General features: G+C 48.3%; 1 protein-coding gene across 1 annotated transcript in view; it reads left to right on the top strand.

The window, feature by feature from the left end:
* The window catches only part of TMEM132D (transmembrane protein 132D), an 839174-nt gene extending 827307 nt beyond the window's left edge, over positions 1-11867 (top strand). Inside the window, 3 exon segments of the mRNA XM_073021227.1 lie at positions 1323-1596; positions 4781-4972; positions 8571-11867. Coding sequence (XP_072877328.1) covers positions 1323-1596; positions 4781-4972; positions 8571-9755 — 1651 coding nt within the window. The 3' untranslated portion in view covers positions 9756-11867.
* The last annotated feature ends 7710 nt before the right edge of the window (positions 11868-19577 follow it).

The raw sequence follows: 19577 nt of genomic DNA, 5'->3' as shown, positions 1-19577 counted from the left end.
GCAGAGTGAGTGTGAGAGGGAACAGCTGCTGTTCTGATGGAGACCGAGACGGTGCCTTCAAAGGGCCAACTGCACAGAAGGGACCAGATGTTGAGGGAGCAGCTGACATCTGTCTCCTTCCAAGCATCCTGGCCCTCTCTGCCTTTGTTATCACATTTGGCCTCACCTGGGGTTACATATTCACCCGCTTTGTGTGCTGGCTTACAGAACCACACCATTCATCCCTGGCCTTGTCGTGTTAGCTATATCCATTCTGTCTAACATAGTGGCTTATCCCAAAGCTTAGTGGGTTAAAAATGATCCCCAATGTTAATGTGGCTTACAAGAACAACATGCTGGCCAGGCATGGCGACTCACGCCTGTAAGTTCCAGCGCTTTGGGAGGCCGAGGCAGGCGGATGGCTTAAGCCCAGGAGTTTGAGACCAGTCTGGGCAACATAGCGAGACCACATCTCTACACAAAATTTTAAAAATTAGCCGGGCATGGTGGCTTGCACTATAGTCCAAGCTATTCAGGAGGCTGGAGTGGAAGGATTGCTTGAGTCCAGGAGTTCGAGGCTGCAGTGAGCTGAAATCGCACCACTGCACTCCAGCCTGGATGATAGAGCAAGACCCTATCTCGAAAAGAGAAAGAACAGCATGTATTATCGAACAGTTTCCGTGGCTCTGGAATCTAGGCATGGCTGAGCTGGGTCTTCTGAGCAGGGGCTCTTACAGGCTGCAGCCCATGTCAGTGGGGCTGGGGTCCCATCTCAAGGCTCATGTGGGGAAGGATCTACGTGCAGGCTCACTCGCGCGGGTGCTGGCTGGTCTCAGTTCCTCACTGGTGCTGGCCAGAGTTCACTCTCAGTTTCTAGCTGGCTGGAAATCTCTACAGCTTGGCTCACAGCATGCAGCTCGCTTCATCAGAGTGAGCAAGTGCAAAGAACCAAGGAAAGAAAACACAAGCAAGACAGAAGTCACCGGCTTTTCAAGTCTAGCCAAGAAAGTGACCATCCAATCACTTTCGCCATAACTTTTTCACTGGACAAAAGAAACTAGGTCCAGCCCACACTCAAGGGGAGAGGTTTACACAAAGTAGACACCAGGAGGTGGGGGCCACTGGGAACACCTTACATTCTGCTAGCTGCACCGGCCTTGCTGATGGGACTGGTCACGCCAGAGCAGTGGTTAGTATGTCAGGTTCACCTCTGCTTGTCTGGATGTAAACTCCTTGAAGTCTCATGGTCTCCTTACCTCTGCAGCCCCCACCAGGCTCCACACACAGCCCCTTACAGAGAACCAACAGGTAACTGTCTGCAAACTGCACTGCCTCTTTCACAGGCCTGCTGGGGACAGTGAGGAAGAGGAGGACGATGAGCGGAGGGGCCGCGGCTGCACCCTGCAGTACCAGCACGCCATGGTGCGGGTCCTGACGCAGTTTGTGGCTGAGGCGGCCGGCCCTGGGGGACACCTGGCCCACCTGCTGGGCTCAGACTGGCAAGTGGACATCACGGAGCTGATAAATGACTTCATGCAGGTGGAGGAGCCCAGGATCGCCAAGCTGCAAGGTGGACAGATCCTGATGGGACAGGAACTTGGGATGACCACCATTCAGGTAAAAAAAAAAAAAAAAAAAAAAAAAAAATCCCCAAAGCAAGATCTCTCTGTCTTCCCACCTCTGCTCTGCCCAGAGGAGAAACCAGCTGTTTGTCATTGCTGGGAATGGTATCTATTTTTAGGATGGCTAAATTCAAAGAAATTGTCAAGTAAACAATACAAGTGATGTTGGCTGGGTGCAGTGACTCACGCTCGTAATCCCAGCACTTTGGGAGGCCGAGGCGGGCAGATCACCTGAACTCAGTAGTTTGAGATTAGCCTGGGTAACATGGCAAAACCCCATCTCTACCAAAAATACAAAAATTTACCCGAGTGTGGTGGTGCACGCCTGTGGTCCCAGCTCCTGGAGGCTGAGGTGGGAGGATCGCTTGGGCCTGGGAAGCAGAGGTTGCAGTGAGCTGAGATCGTGCCACTGCACTCCAACCTGGGTGATGAAACGAGACTCCATCTCAAATGAAACCACAATACAAATCATGTAATGATGTGATGAGAATCTCGAAATTCCTCACATATTACTTATAGGTGAGAAACTCTGGGCTGACTCCCATGGTGGTCATGCTTGAAACACACTATTTTGCCCAAGCTGTGGTAGGCATTACTATCTTGGTAAACAAGCTTTTGAGGTGAGCTCATGTGATCTGAATCACAGGCACGGCCAGCAGCTTCTTGCTGAGCCACTTTCCGCCGCCGAGCATGGTCACCTAAACCTTCCCATGGCTTCAGGATATTGTGACCGCCTCTACCAAGTCACAGCCGGTGGCCTGATGAGAACCTGAATAACTCAGACATGTGCTGAAGGAAGGAACGAAGTTATTGTGCCTCCATTTGTCTCTTGGGCCCCTTCTGCTGGGGAGCGGGTGATGGAGAGGACCAGCCGCAACACTCGGGTTTTGAAACAAACGCTTTTACAAAACAGTGTTCTGGGAGGCTTGTGAGGGTTTGGTCATTTACCTCCCAGCTGAGAACAAAGCAGGAGTTTGTTTTCTTTCTGTAAACATGTAAGGGGTGCAAGTGTAGTTTTGTTACCTGGACATATTGCGTGTCTGCCTTGTTAGCGTAGCCATCACCCAAATAGTGTACGTCGTAGCCAAAGGAAAAGTGTATTCCCCAGCAGCTGCCCCCTCTGCAGGCAATGCGATTGTCTTATCAGGCAATCTGTGAGGCTTCGAAAACAGCTGTGCATGAGGAATCATCATAACTGAGACTAGATTGGATCATGGAAGATTTAAAACATATCCATTCTAGAAAATTGGCTGGTATATCTAAAACTTCATTTTATCCAAGGAGGAAAATAAATGGGTTTGGGCTGTAGACCAGGAGTCACACACTCTAATGATCTCTAAAAGCTGAGAAGCTACCGTCAGTGAGGAGAGTAGGCTGGGTGTGTGCTGAAAGACAGCAGCTGATTTTCCTCTGAGTGTTAGAGAGACAACAGAGAGTGGTGGGGACTGTGGAAAAGGGGCAAGCTCTTACAGCCAAAAGCTGCCAAGAAGAAATGCAAGTCCACTGTGGCCATATGTTCCAATTTTCTAGAAAAGCTGGAAGTCTATGTTTTTATGTGAAATCTTCTGGCTCTCTAAATGATGATCGTTAATTCTACCTTAAAATATGACTTATGTCAGACAAAACATATCTGCCTCATAAATGAGAGCTTGCAACCTCCACAATTGACTAAGAAGTTGAAAGACCTGAATCCCTATCATAAATCTATAGGCTAAACTGAAACTGATGTCCAGAAACTCACAGTGAGTTGAGAATTTGGTATTAACATCTTCCCTTAAGTGACAATTGAAGTGCAAAGGGGAAAAGACATACCATTCTGAAATCAGGTGTCGGGGAAGAGGAAGTGGGCCAGCTTCGCACACGTTAAACGTGAACATTATTTTGGTGAGGCATCTACTCCTGCGAACCTTGGTTCTTATTTTCTTTTTTTTCACTGCGTCCTCCTGAGTCATAAATTCACTTGTCCACTTTCTTCTGGGGACGCATCTCTCCTGCTCGCCTCCATTTAAATTGTCCCAATTGGACCGGAAAGTGAAGGTGGCATTCGGATAGAAGTATGGAGCTTTGATTCCTGGTCTTAAAGGGTCCTGGGAAAACTGCTGTCTTGACATACATCATAAATATCACCAAAAACTTGAAAAGAGAAAGAGGTCGAAAAAGCAGGAGAGCAGAGAATGAAGCCCTTCCCTGCCAGAAGGTTGAGTTACGCGGGGTCGTGAGGCATCTAAGACAGCTCTTTATCATTGGGGCAAAGGGTGAGAGGAGGAAGAGGTGATTCTACAGACGTTCCTCAAAAGCAGGATTAATCCCAGCACTTTGGGAGGCCGAGGCGGGTGGATCACGAAGTCAGGAGATCGAGACCATCCTGGCTAACACGGTGAAACCCCGTGTCTCTACTAAAAATACAAAAAAAAAAAAAAATGCAGAATTTCCTGTCCAGGGTCTAAATTGCACATAAGCCTCATTTTCCAGGTCATTCCGGGTGTCCACAGGAGAAATGAGGCTTTGGGTTGTTGGCGTCAGGCATAGACACTCAGAACCTACGTTTATCAGAATATGCCCGACGATATTCCACATCATCAGGCATCATACGCTGTGTTTCCCAAAGTGTACAGTGTGGCCTCCAGTGACACACATGATTGAGATGGACCAGCAGGATCCACCTTCCAGTTGCGCATTGGTTTTCGTGTGCAAGAGAGAAAGCCGTCAATATGTAACCAGTACACCCAACCCATTGTTTGCTGGTGATAGAAAGGCTTTTGAAAAAACAAATTTTAGCAAAATAAATACTTTTAAACAAAATACACACACTAAAGAGTAGAGAGATGATCTGTGATGTAGAAAAATCATAAAGTTAATAGTCAAATGAAAATTTCAGTTCCTCCTGTCCAGGATGGAGCATGGTGGGAAATGGAGCTGATGTGTGGGGTGTGGGGAGGGGCCAAGCCCTGCCTGCCCACTACTTGACACCACCTTGCTTTACGCAAAAAATGCTTTCCATTTTCTCAAGCAAAATATGTGATTTAGAAGGCGGTGTCAGTGGGAAAGACCTGTTCTCATACTTTCTGGCTCACACATTGCCCTGTAGCTGCCTGCACACTTGGCACTTCCTCCTGCAACTGGAGGCAGTGCCTGGACCACAGAAAGCCTTTCCTTGTCATGTCGCTTCCGCCCTCCAGATCCTGTCTCCTCTGTCAGACACCATCCTCGCTGAAAAGACCATCACCGTGCTGGACGAGAAGGTGACCATCACAGACCTCGGGGTGCAGCTGGTGACAGGGCTGTCGCTCTCCTTGCAGCTCAGCCCAGGAAGCAACAGAGCCATCTTTGCCACTGCAGTGGCTCAGGAACTTCTGCAGAGGCCAAAACAGGTATGGAGGAGGGTTTGAGACACACTTCAGCAGGGCTCCCACACCAAGTGGATCACACACCAGGCAGGCACCACGCCAGGCAGGTGGCACAATAGAGTGGGATCACATATCGGGTGTTTCTCCATCTGCAAAGGGCTCTTATGAAGCAGGTGACTCCTCTGCCTCATGTTTCCCAGCTCCCTCATGCAGAGATGAAAAAAATAAATACAAATATACATAAGGATTGCAACATGTAAAAATGAGAAGCCACTAAGGGGCAGGAGCCCTGGAGGAAAGGCCCGCCCCTCATCCACCACAGTGCAGGTGCATGCAGGTGGTCACCTGTGCTCTCCACATCCTTCCTGCTTCCATGAGGGCATGAGGGCACGTGCAGGCTCAGAGCAGGTGCACAGCCTGCTGCCAAGGTCCTGATGGAGTGGAGCGTGACAGACCTGCTGAGTGGGGAGCCCGTGGCGGGACATCGCTTCCAGACCATTCATTGTTCAGCTCAAGGCAAAAACAGAGAATTCATGGGGATGTCAGTCACAATTTTCTTTTACTTTATTTGGAACCAGTGTGAGCTAATAGAGTGTGTTGTGTGTTTCTGTGTGTTGTATGTGTGTATTGCCTGTGTCTGTGTGTTGTATGTGTACACATGTATATATGTGTTGTGTCTATGTATGTGTTGTGTACATATATGTTGTGTTTTTGCTTTGTCTATGTGTCTGCACGTGTGTGTCTTGTGTCTGTATTTTGTGTTGTTTTGTGTTGTGTGTTTTGCATGTATGCTTGTGTTATAGAGGCACCTGTATGCATGTATATGTGTTGTGAATGTATTGTGTGTTGTATGTATGTATGCATTGCATGTGTCTATATGTCATGTGTATATATACATATGTATATGTGTGTGCTGTGGGTCTGTGTATGTCATGTATGCATGTTTTTGCTTTATGCGTGTGTGTATATGCATGTGTGTCTTGTGTCAGTATTTTGTGTTGTATGTGTTTTATAGGCACCTGTGTGCATGTATATGTGTATGTGTGTTGTGAATGTATTGTGTGTTGTGTGTGTGTGGTGCATGTGTTTGTATGTGGATGCAATGGTTTACAAAGGGGACTATTATAGGGGACCTTTGAAAGTAGTATGTTCTCCCTCATTAGAGGTAGATAAACATTACTTCTTAAAACATAGGAATTTGGGTGAAGCTTGCTTAACAACAAAACATAGTGGTTGCAGGTCATTAGTTCTTTGTGCCCCATGAAAAGGGATCATCTTCATGTGAGCAGCTGGAATCCCTCCAGCCCAAATGGGATATTGTTCTGACTGCTTCCCTTCTGGATCCAGAGCCTTTTTTGCACACTCTCCCTCAGCAGGATGAGGTACCAGGCCTGCCCTGCCTTCGTGCACCAGCAGCGGCTGTGACCATGTTCAGAGGAGGCAGGAGTGCTACACTGGACTTGCCAAGAGGCACAAAGAGCCTTCCCACTTTCCCAGCCTGCACCTGTCATGTAATGCTCCCCTCTTAGGCATGAGCTAATCTCCTAGTCCTTATACTACAGTCTTTGTTTGCAGAGTTTTGGATTAGAAAACTCTTGAAAGCGGATGATCGCAATAACAGAATTGAATTTTTGGGCAAAGCAAACCTCCTTTTCTCAAGGAAGAATGCCAGCCGAGAGGCAAATTACAGATGGCAATGAAGAAATAACCTGAGGCTTTTCACTGTCTTTGTGGGTGATAACATCAGCTGACCACCAGCTAGGCCTTAAGGAAGGGATAAGATGCAGCTGGAAGAAGGCCAGAGGCTAATCCGTTCCTGACATGCAGAGCTAAACACGCTACCCTGAGATTTGCTCCATAGGTGGTTTGCAGGGCTCTCACTCCCTGCCTGCAACTTGGCTCTGACAGTGGTGGTTTCAGGAACTCCATTGTGCATTTGAATGCTCTGCTCAGATTTCATGGCAGATTGAGAGAACCTGGTAAGTCAGTGTCATGTCCAGTAGCTTTCGCTCTGTGCCTTGGCAAGGTTCTCCACTTAGCAGGGAGTCCAAGCCGATGTCTAACAGCGTAAGTATTTCTTGGCTGAGCTGAAGGAAGGAGCAGAGGCCACCAGCCACATTTGAGGAGCCTTTCTTCTTACTTCCAAAGACTAAATAACAACTGTGTAAAATTACTTCTGTCATGGTCAGGGGCCAGTGGGTTGTAAGAGAAAAAAGTCCACCCAAGGAAAAGCTTAAATAACAAAGGATGTGTTATGAGGATTGGAGGGATCTCACAGAACCCAGCTGCAAGACCTTGGAGGAAAGGGAAGGTCAACACTCTCATGCCCACTCTCTCTCTCACCTGTGTTTTTACTTTGGTCTAACTCATTATTGTCTTCCTATGGATAAATGCCATGCCCAAACATTTGCTTACACGTAGTCCATCAGAGGGCTTCATTCCCAATTTTATATGAGCCCCCACTACACAGCTTCTCAACCTGACTTTGCCAGTCTTGTCTTTCTGGTTTCAAGTTTGAGAGAGAAAGAGAAAGAGAGAGAGAAGAGAGAGAGACAGAGGGTGAGAGTCATGCTGGCTGGCTCAGCGTTGCTGAGCTTGATGGCTCTAATGGCAGCAGCTGTCTCGTTCCAATCAGCTGTTGCTGTGGCCCAGCAGGCAGGATCAGGGGCCGCCTAGTGCTGTTCATCATCTCGGGCTTGGGGCAGAGCAGGTTCTCCGAGAGGGAGGGAGGAGGGAGGAAGCAATGGATCTGCCTCTGCGCTGTCAAGCATAATGACGTCTTCACTAAAATTAAAGGCTGGCATGAAATTGGAGGTTATCTCCAATGATCTGCCCGGTCAAACTATTTGCAAAGAAAGTTGGTCTAAATCAACAGAGTGAAAACAGCAAGAGACTGAGAGGTGCACAAACCCCGGCTCTGGCTGCTTTTTGGCCTTCCAGTTTCCTCCAGTTGGGCTGGGTGAAGAAAGAGACGAAGACTCTCCAATCACGATGCTTTGCCTCTCCTGCTGTCAGGCCTAACTACTCCCTTCAAGCCAAGACTATGTCCTGAGGTCAGGACAGACCTACTCCTGCAGGCTTAGAAAAGGCAGGGCTGGCCAAACCACAGCCTGCAGCCCTGCAGTGGGATCTCATCTAGATCAGACGCTTTTATCTGTGTTGCCAGTGATCAGTGGAGACTCAGTATTACAACTTATAAATAATGTAATAAATATTTTTCATTTGAATGCGTAACACTTGTAAATGATTCCACTCACCAGTAATTTCCTTTGTCGTGCAATTTATTATTGTTCAGAAGTCGATTCTGAACAGCCCAAGGGCCCATCTTCCTTTTAACACCTACGGGAGGGAGAAAAAAAAAAAAAGCAAAATCTTCTTATGGATTGTTTAATACCGACCCTCTTTTGTCATTTTGTTGTTTTATTTTGCTTTTTTGCATCTTTGTGAGAATTCGTTTTCTTTTATACTCTTGGTACTTCTTATCGCTTATTTCTATACTATTTGAAAGGCTTGTCTTTGTTCTCGTAGCAATATTTTTCCATAGTGTGTCTACTGTACTAAGACTTGGGGCTCAATGAGCCTTTTGGCCCATTTTAATTAACTTACATATTTTTCTCAATAGGAAGCAGCCATCAGTTGCTGGGTCCAGTTCAGTGATGGCTCAGTCACACCCTTGGATATTTATGATGGGAAAGACTTCTCCTTGGTGGCCACATCTTTGGATGAGAAGGTGGTCTCCATCCACCAAGACCCCAAATTCAACTGGCCTATCATTGCTGCAGAAACCGAAGGACAAGGCGCCCTGGTCAAGGTGGAAATGGTTATTAGTGAATCCTGCCAGAAATCCAAGCGGAAGAGTGTGTTAGCTGTTGGAACAGCAAACATCAAAGTTAAATTTGGCCAAAATGATGCTAACCCCAACACCAGTGACAGCAGACACACAGGGGCAGGGGTTCACCTGGAAAACAATGTCAGTGACAGAAGGCCCAAAAAACCCTTGCAGGAATGGGGGAGTCAGGAAGGACAGTACTATGGCAGTTCTTCCATGGGACTCATGGAGGGACGGGGCACCACAACAGACAGGTCCATCCTGCAGAAGAAGAAAGGCCAGGAAAACCTTTTCGATAACGACAGCCACTTGCAGACTGTCCCCAGTGACCTCACCAGCTTCCCAGCCCAGGTGGACCTCCCCAGAAGCAATGCGGAAATGGATGGGAATGACCTTATGCAGGCATCCAAAGGGCTGAGCGACTTGGAAATTGGGATGTATGCTTTGTTGGGTGTCTTCTGTTTGGCCATTTTGGTCTTCTTGATAAATTGTGTGACCTTTGCATTAAAGTACAGACACAAACAGGTTCCCTTCGAGGAGCAGGAAGGGATGAGTCACTCTCATGACTGGGTTGGGTTAAGCAACCGGACAGAGCTGTTGGAGAATCACATCAACTTTGCCTCCTCGCAAGATGAGCAAATCACTGCCATTGACAGGGGCATGGATTTCGAGGAAAGTAAATATCTCCTCAGCACAAACTCCCAAAAAAGCATCAATGGGCAGCTGTTCAAACCTTTGGGACCCATCGTCATCGATGGGAAAGACCAGAAAAGTGATCCCCCAACATCCCCTACCTCAAAAAGGAAAAGGGTGAAATTTACCACCTTCACCGCCGTCTCCTCCGACGACGAGTACCCCACCAGGAACTCCATCGTGATGAGTAGCGAGGATGACATTAAGTGGGTCTGCCAGGATCTGGACCCTGGGGACTGCAAAGAGCTGCACAACTACATGGAGAGGTTACATGAAAATGTGTAAGCCAGACACACACAGACATTGGTTCTCACTCACCTTTCAGCCTTTAATTCCAGGATGTGTAGCAACGGTGCCCCCGGAAGAGAAACAAAGCAACAGGACAAAATAAGGATGACACTGTCCATGGAGCCTCAGCCAGTGACCCCGGTTCAGCGGCTAGGCCTGGAGTCCGCATCGACGCACACATTCCAGAGTACAGTGTCTTGCTTAAGAGGTTTATCATGCATGGCAAGATTTTTCAGACCTGAAACAAAAAGGAGTTCGGAATCACTGAGCATCTGAGTTTCCAGGAAAGAATAGCCCCTCTCTCTCTCTCTCTCGAATCAAAGCAATTTGGATATTGTAAAATCCACATGGCTCCAATATTCGATATTGCAGACTACCGGAGAAAAGCGCAACTCAGGTGGAGGATCCGTGGATCAATGGGAGGAAGCGTGTCCTCGAAACGGAGCAGCACATCTCGCTGTGAGCGCGATCACGGGCGGTCCAGTGCCGCCGTCCGCTGGGGGAGGCATGACCGGGAGTCATTGTCTCTCAAAGGCTGGGCCAGAGCTGGCTCAGATCATGGGCAGGCCAAGGCAGTGGCTGACAAGGACTGAAAGGGAACATGTGGGCTAACAGGCCACAAATACCTTTGTAACTACATGCCAAGGACAAACACATGGACACAAATCCTGAGCCCTTCAGGGCACTTCTTTATTTGTAAACTAAGGATACTGGGCATAGAATTTGAATCAGGTTCAAAGAACCAGGCTCTTTTGATTCCTGTCAAGTTCACAATGTATCCATTTCTATTCCTCCACTGCATTGCCACCCTCCCCAAAGCCTCTGGTCACCTGTGGGTGGGGGAGGGAGAGGGCAGTTTCTAGTGTTTGCTGAGTCTTTTTTCTCCCTCTGGGTTTTGTGTCAACTCCCAAGTGACATTCTATAGAGAAGCTCCCCCCACAAACCTGGGCATATGTCCCACGCAGTCCGTCTTTGAAGAGGCTGGTCTCTGGGCATGGGCAGTACTCACAGTGAATTCCACCCCAGGGGATAGACACTCCCTTGCTTTTCTAGAAAGAAAACAGGGCCACTTGGGATGGGTCTTTCACTGTTCATGGCAGATCTCCTGTCCAAGAATGTGCCCTCAAGGCTGTTGAGACAAATCTGGGTGCCTGTGTGGAATGTGCAGGACGTGTGGAGTTGGGGGGTTCTGGGTGTGAACGCGGTGGGTCCAGCAGGAGGCCTGGCCTCGCACACACCGGACAGCACAGAAGCCTTCTTCGCCTTGGAGGTGTGAAGGGATGAGGGGTGTCTGCGTGTGGTGGAGATGCAGGTCTGCAAGCACCTGGTCCTGCAGTCAGCCCCGAAAGGTTTCGCATTGCTTGAGATCAGCATGACGCAGGATATCCCTGAATCCCCTCACTTATGGAGCCTATGAAGATGGGGGGAAGGAGACATCAGCGAATTCCTGCCCCATCTCACGCTAAGGTAGAGAATGGTGTGTTGGGTGATTCCCAGCCAGATAGGATCCTGAGAAAGATGGTAGGGGGCAGCGGGTGGAGGGCAGAAGAGGCCGTGCTGTTGAATCCATTCCATTTTTCCCTCTTTGTCATTTTCATTCTCTCTGCTCTTTCAATGTCTGTTTTCGACTCTGTGTGTCTCTGTATCTCTCTCCTCCTTTGAACCTATCTCCCTGCTTCCTCTCTGTCTCTAATTTTGAGTATGTCTTTACTCCTTCTCCCTCTCCATAGAATTGAATTCTCTTTAGATCATGTGTGTGTAAATTTCACCAGTTTACCCTTCCAACCTTAGCCCTCTCCCCTGCAACTGTGGTGCTATCAGTTTGCTCTTGACACTGGGGTTTCTGCAGCCAGTAAGTCACCTGCTCCTGTCCGCAAGCTTACCTACCTTGTTTGGTTGGGTGATTAAGCTGTCACCCCGTTTGATGAGAATCCTTTGCTTTCAGTAACATCCTCATATTTCTTTCCATGCTTACCTGTGTCATGTTCTGTTGAGTACTGCAGCCACTGCCCACTCCCAAATCCATCTACGTGTAGAATGTACTGTAGATTGTAAGAATGTAATATATATTTATACACTTACTGACTGTAAATATAAAGTTTGCATTCAGTGGCTTTATGGCTGTCCTTTGTCCTCCTCCACGCTGACCCCCTCCATGGGGCTTGCATCAATTGCAAATGGCTCTGCAAAAGCTGTGGCTCCAAATGAAATGCAGATTTAAGGATCCCAGCACAATCCAATTACACCCTTACATCGTGTAATGCTGCTCTCTGCATCGAGGGGATGTTGACACGTGATGACAAAGTGCATTGTGTACTAAGTGTCTCTCCTTCAGGATCTGAAAGGATTTGCAAATAAATCACACGTGCAATCCTCTCCTAAAAGCCTACTGACTAATAGTGGTAAGTGGAAACTGTGGCAGGCAAGCATGTATTCCAGCCTCCTTTTGGGCTGGAGTGAGGAAAATTTTCTGTCCTTCCTTTGGGTCTTGAGTGTACATACACACAATAACTCTGGACTGGGTTAAAAAGTTGATTGTAGATTCCTTTATCAACTGCAGCCCCAAGACAATTCTACATAACAAGAAGTTGCATGGAATCCTTGTATTCATGCAAACAATAGCAAGTGATAGATCACTCATTTACTCAGCCAGTATTTACTGAGCAGCTACTCTGTACCAGGAATAGCTGCAAGCACTAGAGACAGAGTCATACATACAGCAAATGCACATGCACTTTCAAAAACCTTACTTACATCTATTTGGGTGGGGGGAATAAACAGCACACAAAATAATTTCAGATAGCCTGGGGTTTTTGTTTTTGTTTTGAGACAGGGTCTTGCTCTGTCTTGTTGCCCAGACTGGAGTGCAGTGGCACAATCTCAGCTCACTACAACCTCTGCCTTCTAAGCGCTGAAGTGATCCTCCCACCTCAGCCTCCCGAGTAGCTGGGACTACAGGCACATGCCACCACACTCAGTGAATTTTTGTAATTTTTGTAGATATTGGGGGTCTTGCTATGTTGCCCAGGCTGATCTTGAACTCCTGGGCTCAAGCAATCCTCCCACCTCGGCCTCCCAAAGTGCTGGGATTACAGGTGTAAGCCACGGAACCCAGCCAGTCATAAGTTTTGTAAAAGACAATGAAACTGGTTGCAGAATGGAGAAAATTGAGCCAACATTCAAAACTTTGATAATTTCACCTTAGAAATCTAGATTTCTAGCATCGCTTGAGAATTCAGACACTGGCGAAATGGAGCTGCCAATCTGACTTGGCCCCGATGGGGCAAAGTGGCACTGAGGTTTGAATCCTCTCCACCCATGATGTCTTCTGGACCCAGAGTTGACCAACTCCATTTATGCTCCATCTCACCACTCTTCTAATAGAAAGGTGTTTCTCCCAAGTTATGGCTCTACCCAAAAGTGGGGGAAACAGAGAGGGAAGGAGCCATGTGTTTTCACGATCATTCAGAAAGAGCTCATTGCTTTGTGAAAGGGAAGAAAATTCCTGTGTGTCTCCTAGGCAAATATAGAATGTCATTGTCCAAAGAACACAACTGAAGATGCCATCACAATGCAAACCATCATGCAATCTATGTGCCCAGAATCCAAGAAAGAACTGATAGGAAAGTCTGAACTGAAATGTCCACGAGGTGTCTTTTTGAGTGTGAATAAATAAGTGGTGCAAGGTGGTTTCTCTCGCACCTGGCTGGTTCTCTCTCTGACACCACCTGTGGGGCCCCTGGAGGCACTGAGTTTCCCAAATTCCCAAGGAAGATGGTGCTGGAAGCTGGAGGGCTGCCGGCCTCATCAGCATCTCTGTGGGGGTCTGTCCATCGCAGCTTCTCAGTTCCCTCCCTGGACTGCGGCTACAGGTACTTTACCATAACTAAGTACCACAAACTGGGCAGCTTAAATCACAGAAATGTATGACCTCACTTTTCTGCAAGCTTGAAGTCTGAGCTCAGTGTGTAGGTAGAGCTGGTTACCTCAGAGGGTTTCTGGGGGAACTCCTGCAGGTCCCTCCCAGCTCCTGCAGTTGCTGGCGTCCTTGGTAGTCCTTGGCTTATAGAAGCATCACTCTGATCTCTGCCTTCAGCTTCATGTGACAGACTCCTTGTGTGTGTGTGTCCGTGTCCAAATGTCCTCCTTTTTGTGAGCCGGAGATCTCACTTTGCTACCCAGGCTGGAGTACAGTTGTGTGATCAACGCTCACTGCTGCCTCAACCTCCTGGGCTCAAGCAATCCTCCCACCCTAGCCTCTCAAGTAGCTGGGACTACAGACACACACCACCATACCTAGCTTTTTTTTTTTTTTTTAATTTTTTGTAAATATGGAGTCTCACTATGTTGCCCAAGTTGGTCTCAAACTCCTGGCCTCAAGCAGTCATCCTGCCTTGGCCTCCCAAAGTGCTGGGATTACAGGATAAGCCACCATGCCCGGCTCCAAATTTCCCCAAGGAAACTAGGGCCCACTGTACTCCCATATGACCTCATCTCAACTAATTACATCTGCAGTGACCCTATTTCCAAACAAGGTCATTTTCTGATACTGGGCGTTAGGACTTCCACTATGAATTTGGGGTGGGGGAGATCCCAGTTCAATCCATAACACCAACCACTGTTCCTAAGGTCCTCGGCAGCTAAGCCTGTGCACAAGCCAAGGGCAGCCAGTTGTGATGGCCCTGGCACTGGGCTGGTGGGGCCCACTGGCCTTCCAGGAATGTGTCTTACCCCTCAGAGCCTCGCCCTACCCTCGGTTTCACACCCGTTTTACAAATGAGTCTCTGCTAAGGACACCCTGGGAGTGTAAGTGAACAATTTATCTCTTTCCTTCTGGGAAAGCTCAGAACTGTGAATTAATTGCCCAGTTGGAGCTTCCCAAGGTGCAGTCATTAGCTCCTTGCCACCCTTTGTTTTGCCCTTACAGCAGCAAATGATGCTCTGGCAGGAAGATGGGTGATCCCGGGGTGTCCCCCAACGGAGACTGGCATCCTCTGAGCCAGTGATTACTGTGGATGACTGCTCCGGCGGGTGGAGAGGGGAGGCAGAGGTGAGAAGTGCTACAGGCCAGAGGCCCAATGCAAGCGTGACTTGGATCGGCAGAATCTATGCCTGGCCAACAGGTCCTTCTTCTCAAGCACACTGTGACATGCCTTCCCCACATCTGACCCCAAACGATATGTGTATACAGGAAAACATGCTGATCTGTTCATCAGAAAGTCAGAGATAGGAGAATGCAGGGTCTGTCCTTAGCACAAAGGCTACCTGTGTTGTGGGAGATGTATTGGTTTCCTGGGGCCGTCATAACAAATCACTGCAAGCAGGGCTGCTCACAGCAACCAGAATTTATTCTTCAGAGTCCATAGTCACGATGTTGGCAGAGGTGGTTCCTTCCAGGTGTTATGAGGCCAAATCAGCCCCATGCCTCCTTTTCCAGCTCTGGGCGGCTCATGGCAATCTGGGGTCTCCTGGCTGGTGCACACATCACTCTAGTCCCTGCCTCTGTCATCACATGGCGCTATCTCCCTGTGAGTCTTTGCGTCCAAGTTTTCTTCTCTTAAGCAATTCAGTCGCTGGATTTTGGATATACCCTAATTCGTATGACCTCATCTTACCTTGATGCCATCTGCAAAGACCCTATTTCCAGATAAGGTCACATTCACAGGGACTAAGAGGTAAGACTTCAACATGTCTTCCTGGGGGACGCATTCCCATCCACTCCAGGGAGAAAGAAGTCCCCATGGCAGAGAAGAAGTTCTGTCTTCCTGTTTGCTTTAAAGAGAATCCTTTCATTGCAAGTGATTTAAAAACTAAAGTGGGCTTAAGGGAAAAATAGCAGGAGTGAGGAAGAGGATGTGTTACTTTCTAGGATGGAAAAAGCAGTGGTGCATCCAACGTCTGTCCGGGATGGTTGGCCCAGGGGCTCCCTGTCTCTTCTCTCTGTTTTCCTCTGTATTTGCCTATCCGTCTTCGTTCTCAGACAGCCCATTCTACATAGCAGACTCCGGAAGCTCTAGACTTGGTATTAAAGTTGTGCAGGTAACAACCACAGAGCAAAGACAGTTAACTCCCAACACGTTCAGAAAAAGTCCTCCATTGCCTCCTGTGGGCCGGCGTGAGTTACTGGCTAAACATAGTCAGATCTGTTGACAGAATGGCCCAGGCCTGGTCACAAGTACCTCGCCCCAGCCCTGGCACCTGGAGAATGAGGAGCAAGTCCTCATCTAAACCACAGCAGAGAGACTAGGAGTAGAGGTTCCAAAGGCAGCATGGAGACACTTTGCCGTTAACTGGGGAGATGTATGCTGTTCTTGCAGAGCAGTGCACCCCAGTGCGCCCTTTCACTGCCTTCTCCTGGCTTCTGTGCCCCTAGATCCCATTCCCACGAGTTTTGCTTTCTAGACATTCAAGAAGACTCCTGAGCCAATAATTAAAGGACCCCAGAGAATGCTGGGCCATGGTGAAGAGTGGGAGTCAGCCCCTTCACAGAAAACCTCTGTGGGGGCCCCTGCAGAGACCCCGTCCTGTCTGGCCCAGTGCCCGTGAGCGCCCCCTAGGGCCGGCACTCTGTGCAGCTGTTCTTTCTGCCAGAAATTCAAGCCAGACCTTGAATTTCTCACAGCTGTTTTTCCTGATGTTGAATCAAGCCTGACTCACCAATTATGCTAATGGACTCAGAGCCCGGTGGCCGATGATTGTCTTATGACTTTAAAAGCTTCCGCCTGGCTCTTTGTTCCCCCTGCAGGCAGAGCACTGCGAGGCTCCTGGGTGAATCTTCTAAGTGGGCAGTCAATGTTTTTCTAAATGAAAATTAACAGAGTGACCTTTAAAAAACATGATTTAAATCATGTCACTCCTGGTTTAAAACCCTCCAGTAGAGGCCCATAATTCCTGGAATAAAATCTGGACTCCATCATATGACCAAAAGGTCTTATGTGATGCGGAGCTGCCTGCCACCCACCCTCACGCCCACCACCCGCCCACTCGCTCACTGTGCTCCACCCCCACCGGTTTCCTTCTGTCTGTTCCTCTGTCAAAAGAAGCGCACTCCCGGCTGGGCACGGTGGTTCACGCCTGTAATCCCAGCACTTCGGGAGGCCGAGGCGGGTGGATCACCTAAGGTCAGGAGTTCGAGACCAGCCTAGCCAACATGGCGAAACCCCATCTCTACTAAAAATACAAAAATTAGCCGGGCATGGTGGTGGGTGCCTGTAATCCCAGCTACTTGGGAGGCTGAGGCAGGAGAGTCGATTGAAGCTAGGAGACGGGAGATTGCAGTGAGCCAAGATTGAGCCACTACACTCTAGCCTGGACGACAGAGTGATACTCCATCTCAAAAAAATAATAATAAAAGAAAGAAAAAAGAAGAAGTGCACTCCCACCTCAAGGCCTTTGCCCATACTGCTTCATTCTGGAACTCTATTCCCCCAGATTCTCAAGGTCTCGCCCCTCCCCATCATGCATGTCTTGGCTCATACTTCTATTCCTAAGAGAACACATTAGAGCAGCCTCACCCCTCCCATGCCATTTTCTTCCACTCTGATCATCTTACATAGTTCATAGCATTTAGAGCACCCTAAAATTGTTCTGTTTGCTTTTAGCTTATTGTGTGTCTTCCCTAGTAGAATGTGAGTTCCAGAGGAGTAAGGAGATAGTTCAATCTGTTCCCTGCTATATACCCTATTACTAGAGTCATGCCTACAAAGAGTCAGCAATCATAACATTTTTTGAATGAATGGTTGCATGGCCAGATGATGGTGGATTGGAGGATGGGTGGATGGATGGATGAATGGTTGAAGGCTCATTGGATGGATGGATGGTAGATGGTTGGATGGATGGATGGTGGATGGATAAATGGATGGATGAAAGTTGACTAGATGAATAGATGAATGGTGGGTGGTTGGGTGGATGGATGGATGGATGGATGGATACAGGGATGGATGAAGTTTGATTAGATGGATAGATGGTGGATGATGATGGATGGATGAATGGATGGACAGACAGATAATAAATGGCTTACAGAGCATGAATGATGAAAGAACAATCTGATAAATTTAAGTGAGCCACCTAGTGAGAACCAGGAGACTGAATGCTGCCTGAGGATTGATTTTATATAGTCCAGTTGCTCTGCTGTATGGACGTGACACTAGCATCTTTCACTGGGCCAAAGACAAGCCTTCATTATCTCTGTACTGGTCATTTCAGGGGAGACAAAAATAAATTAGATGCAATTTCTTCCCTCAAGAGACACATCGAAAATGAAACCTCTTCTCATCTCTTTCTATAGCAACCTTGCTGGCTTTCTTTCTAGGCCTAGCCCTCTGTGAATGAAGCATGGTTTAAACGAAACATCCCTTCCTCCCCAGATTAACCTTTCTTAATGGAAGCCTTCCGCTTAACCAGGTTTCTGCCAGTCATATTCCATACAGTTGGTAACTCCAGTCTACTGGTGAGTAGACATTTTCCTGGCTGTTTCAAGTTTCCAAGAAAAGGGAGGAGGCTCTCTTCTTCCTCTATAGCCCCCCTAATACTTGATACACGTTTGGACCTGGGAGTTGAAGCACAGACAGTAGTGCCCAATGCATTTCCCAGCTGCCTTGCAGTTCAGGTGGGGGCACGCAGCTAATTCTTGGGCATAGCCATGAACAGTAATGAGAGCTGTCACTTCCAATGAGAACAGGTAAGAGCCAGTGTGAGTTCTCCATGTGCATGTTGACACATGGCATCACACAAGGGAACCTGGAGAGCACCTCGTCCTCATCAGACTCTTTTCAGCAAGAAACAGACCTTTGTTCTGCAATACCACTGGTATTTTGGGTTACTTACTACTGTAGCGGCCCGCCCCCTGACCTGATGAATACAATACTTATTAATTTATCAGATGCTGCTCGGCTTAGTGAGCGGCTGCAATCTGACGAGCACATCTTCATGTGGAAGCGGCAACTTGGTGGGAAAGGCAAGGGTTGGATTCAGGCCAAACTTGGTTACTTTTCCCTTTTAAGGTTCTGCCTGACCTGGGTGCCCATGAAGTCTTGACCTGAAGGAGCAGAACAAATGCATCATCCTGAGCGTGAAGAGGTCTCCCGAGGCCTCATTGTGATTTTTATTAGCAGCTGCAGGAAAGCGACAGTTGCCTGCCTTGCTCCTCGCACTCATGGCGGGTGTGAGCTCATTAGTCCGCTCACTGTCTGCTTTGCTCTGTCTGCAGTGATGCTGCCCAGAAGCCTGACTTTCCCCAGAAGGCCCCTGTGCTGGCCAGTCATCCAGCTGTCCTGCCTGCTCTGCTCCCTTCCTGCTCCATGCAGATGTGCGTTCGTGCGGGAAGGGCTGACCCAGCTCGGAAGAGTCAGGTTCTTCTGGGCTGCACGTCCTTGTGCCTCCCCACAGCTTCCTGGACCCGGCAAGCAGCTTAAGGTCAGGAAACAGCAGACCCGAGCTCCGTGCCAGCTGCCTCTCCTTCTGAGAGTAACAGATGCGAGCCGCCTTCCAAGCTCAAACCTCAGCATGGCCTCTGCTGCTCAAAGAAAAGTGGAGGCTGCCCGACAGCTCCTGTGCTCCCCATTTGTTTTTGAAGTATTTTATGATGCTAAGATCTGATTCCGTAAATACAGCCAGGAAACATACACAAGTCACTCTTGTCCCTGAGCCTCCAGTTCATCACTATAACATGGAGAGAATGTCACTGGGCACCCTTTGAAAAGGCCTTGCAGCTGGTAAAGGTGTGTGTGCACCCCCCAACTTTTTACAATTTATTGGTGGCTCTGCCTGAGCACACCTCTGTGGACCCCAATTCCTGTGGTTTGGTTGGTGGTTACTGCT

This window comes from Chlorocebus sabaeus, chromosome 11, assembly GCF_047675955.1.
Source record: "Chlorocebus sabaeus isolate Y175 chromosome 11, mChlSab1.0.hap1, whole genome shotgun sequence".
Taxonomy (NCBI): Eukaryota; Metazoa; Chordata; class Mammalia; order Primates; family Cercopithecidae; genus Chlorocebus; species Chlorocebus sabaeus.
Note: the sequence above shows the minus strand (reverse complement) of the source record. Positions and strands in the feature narration are given on the sequence as shown.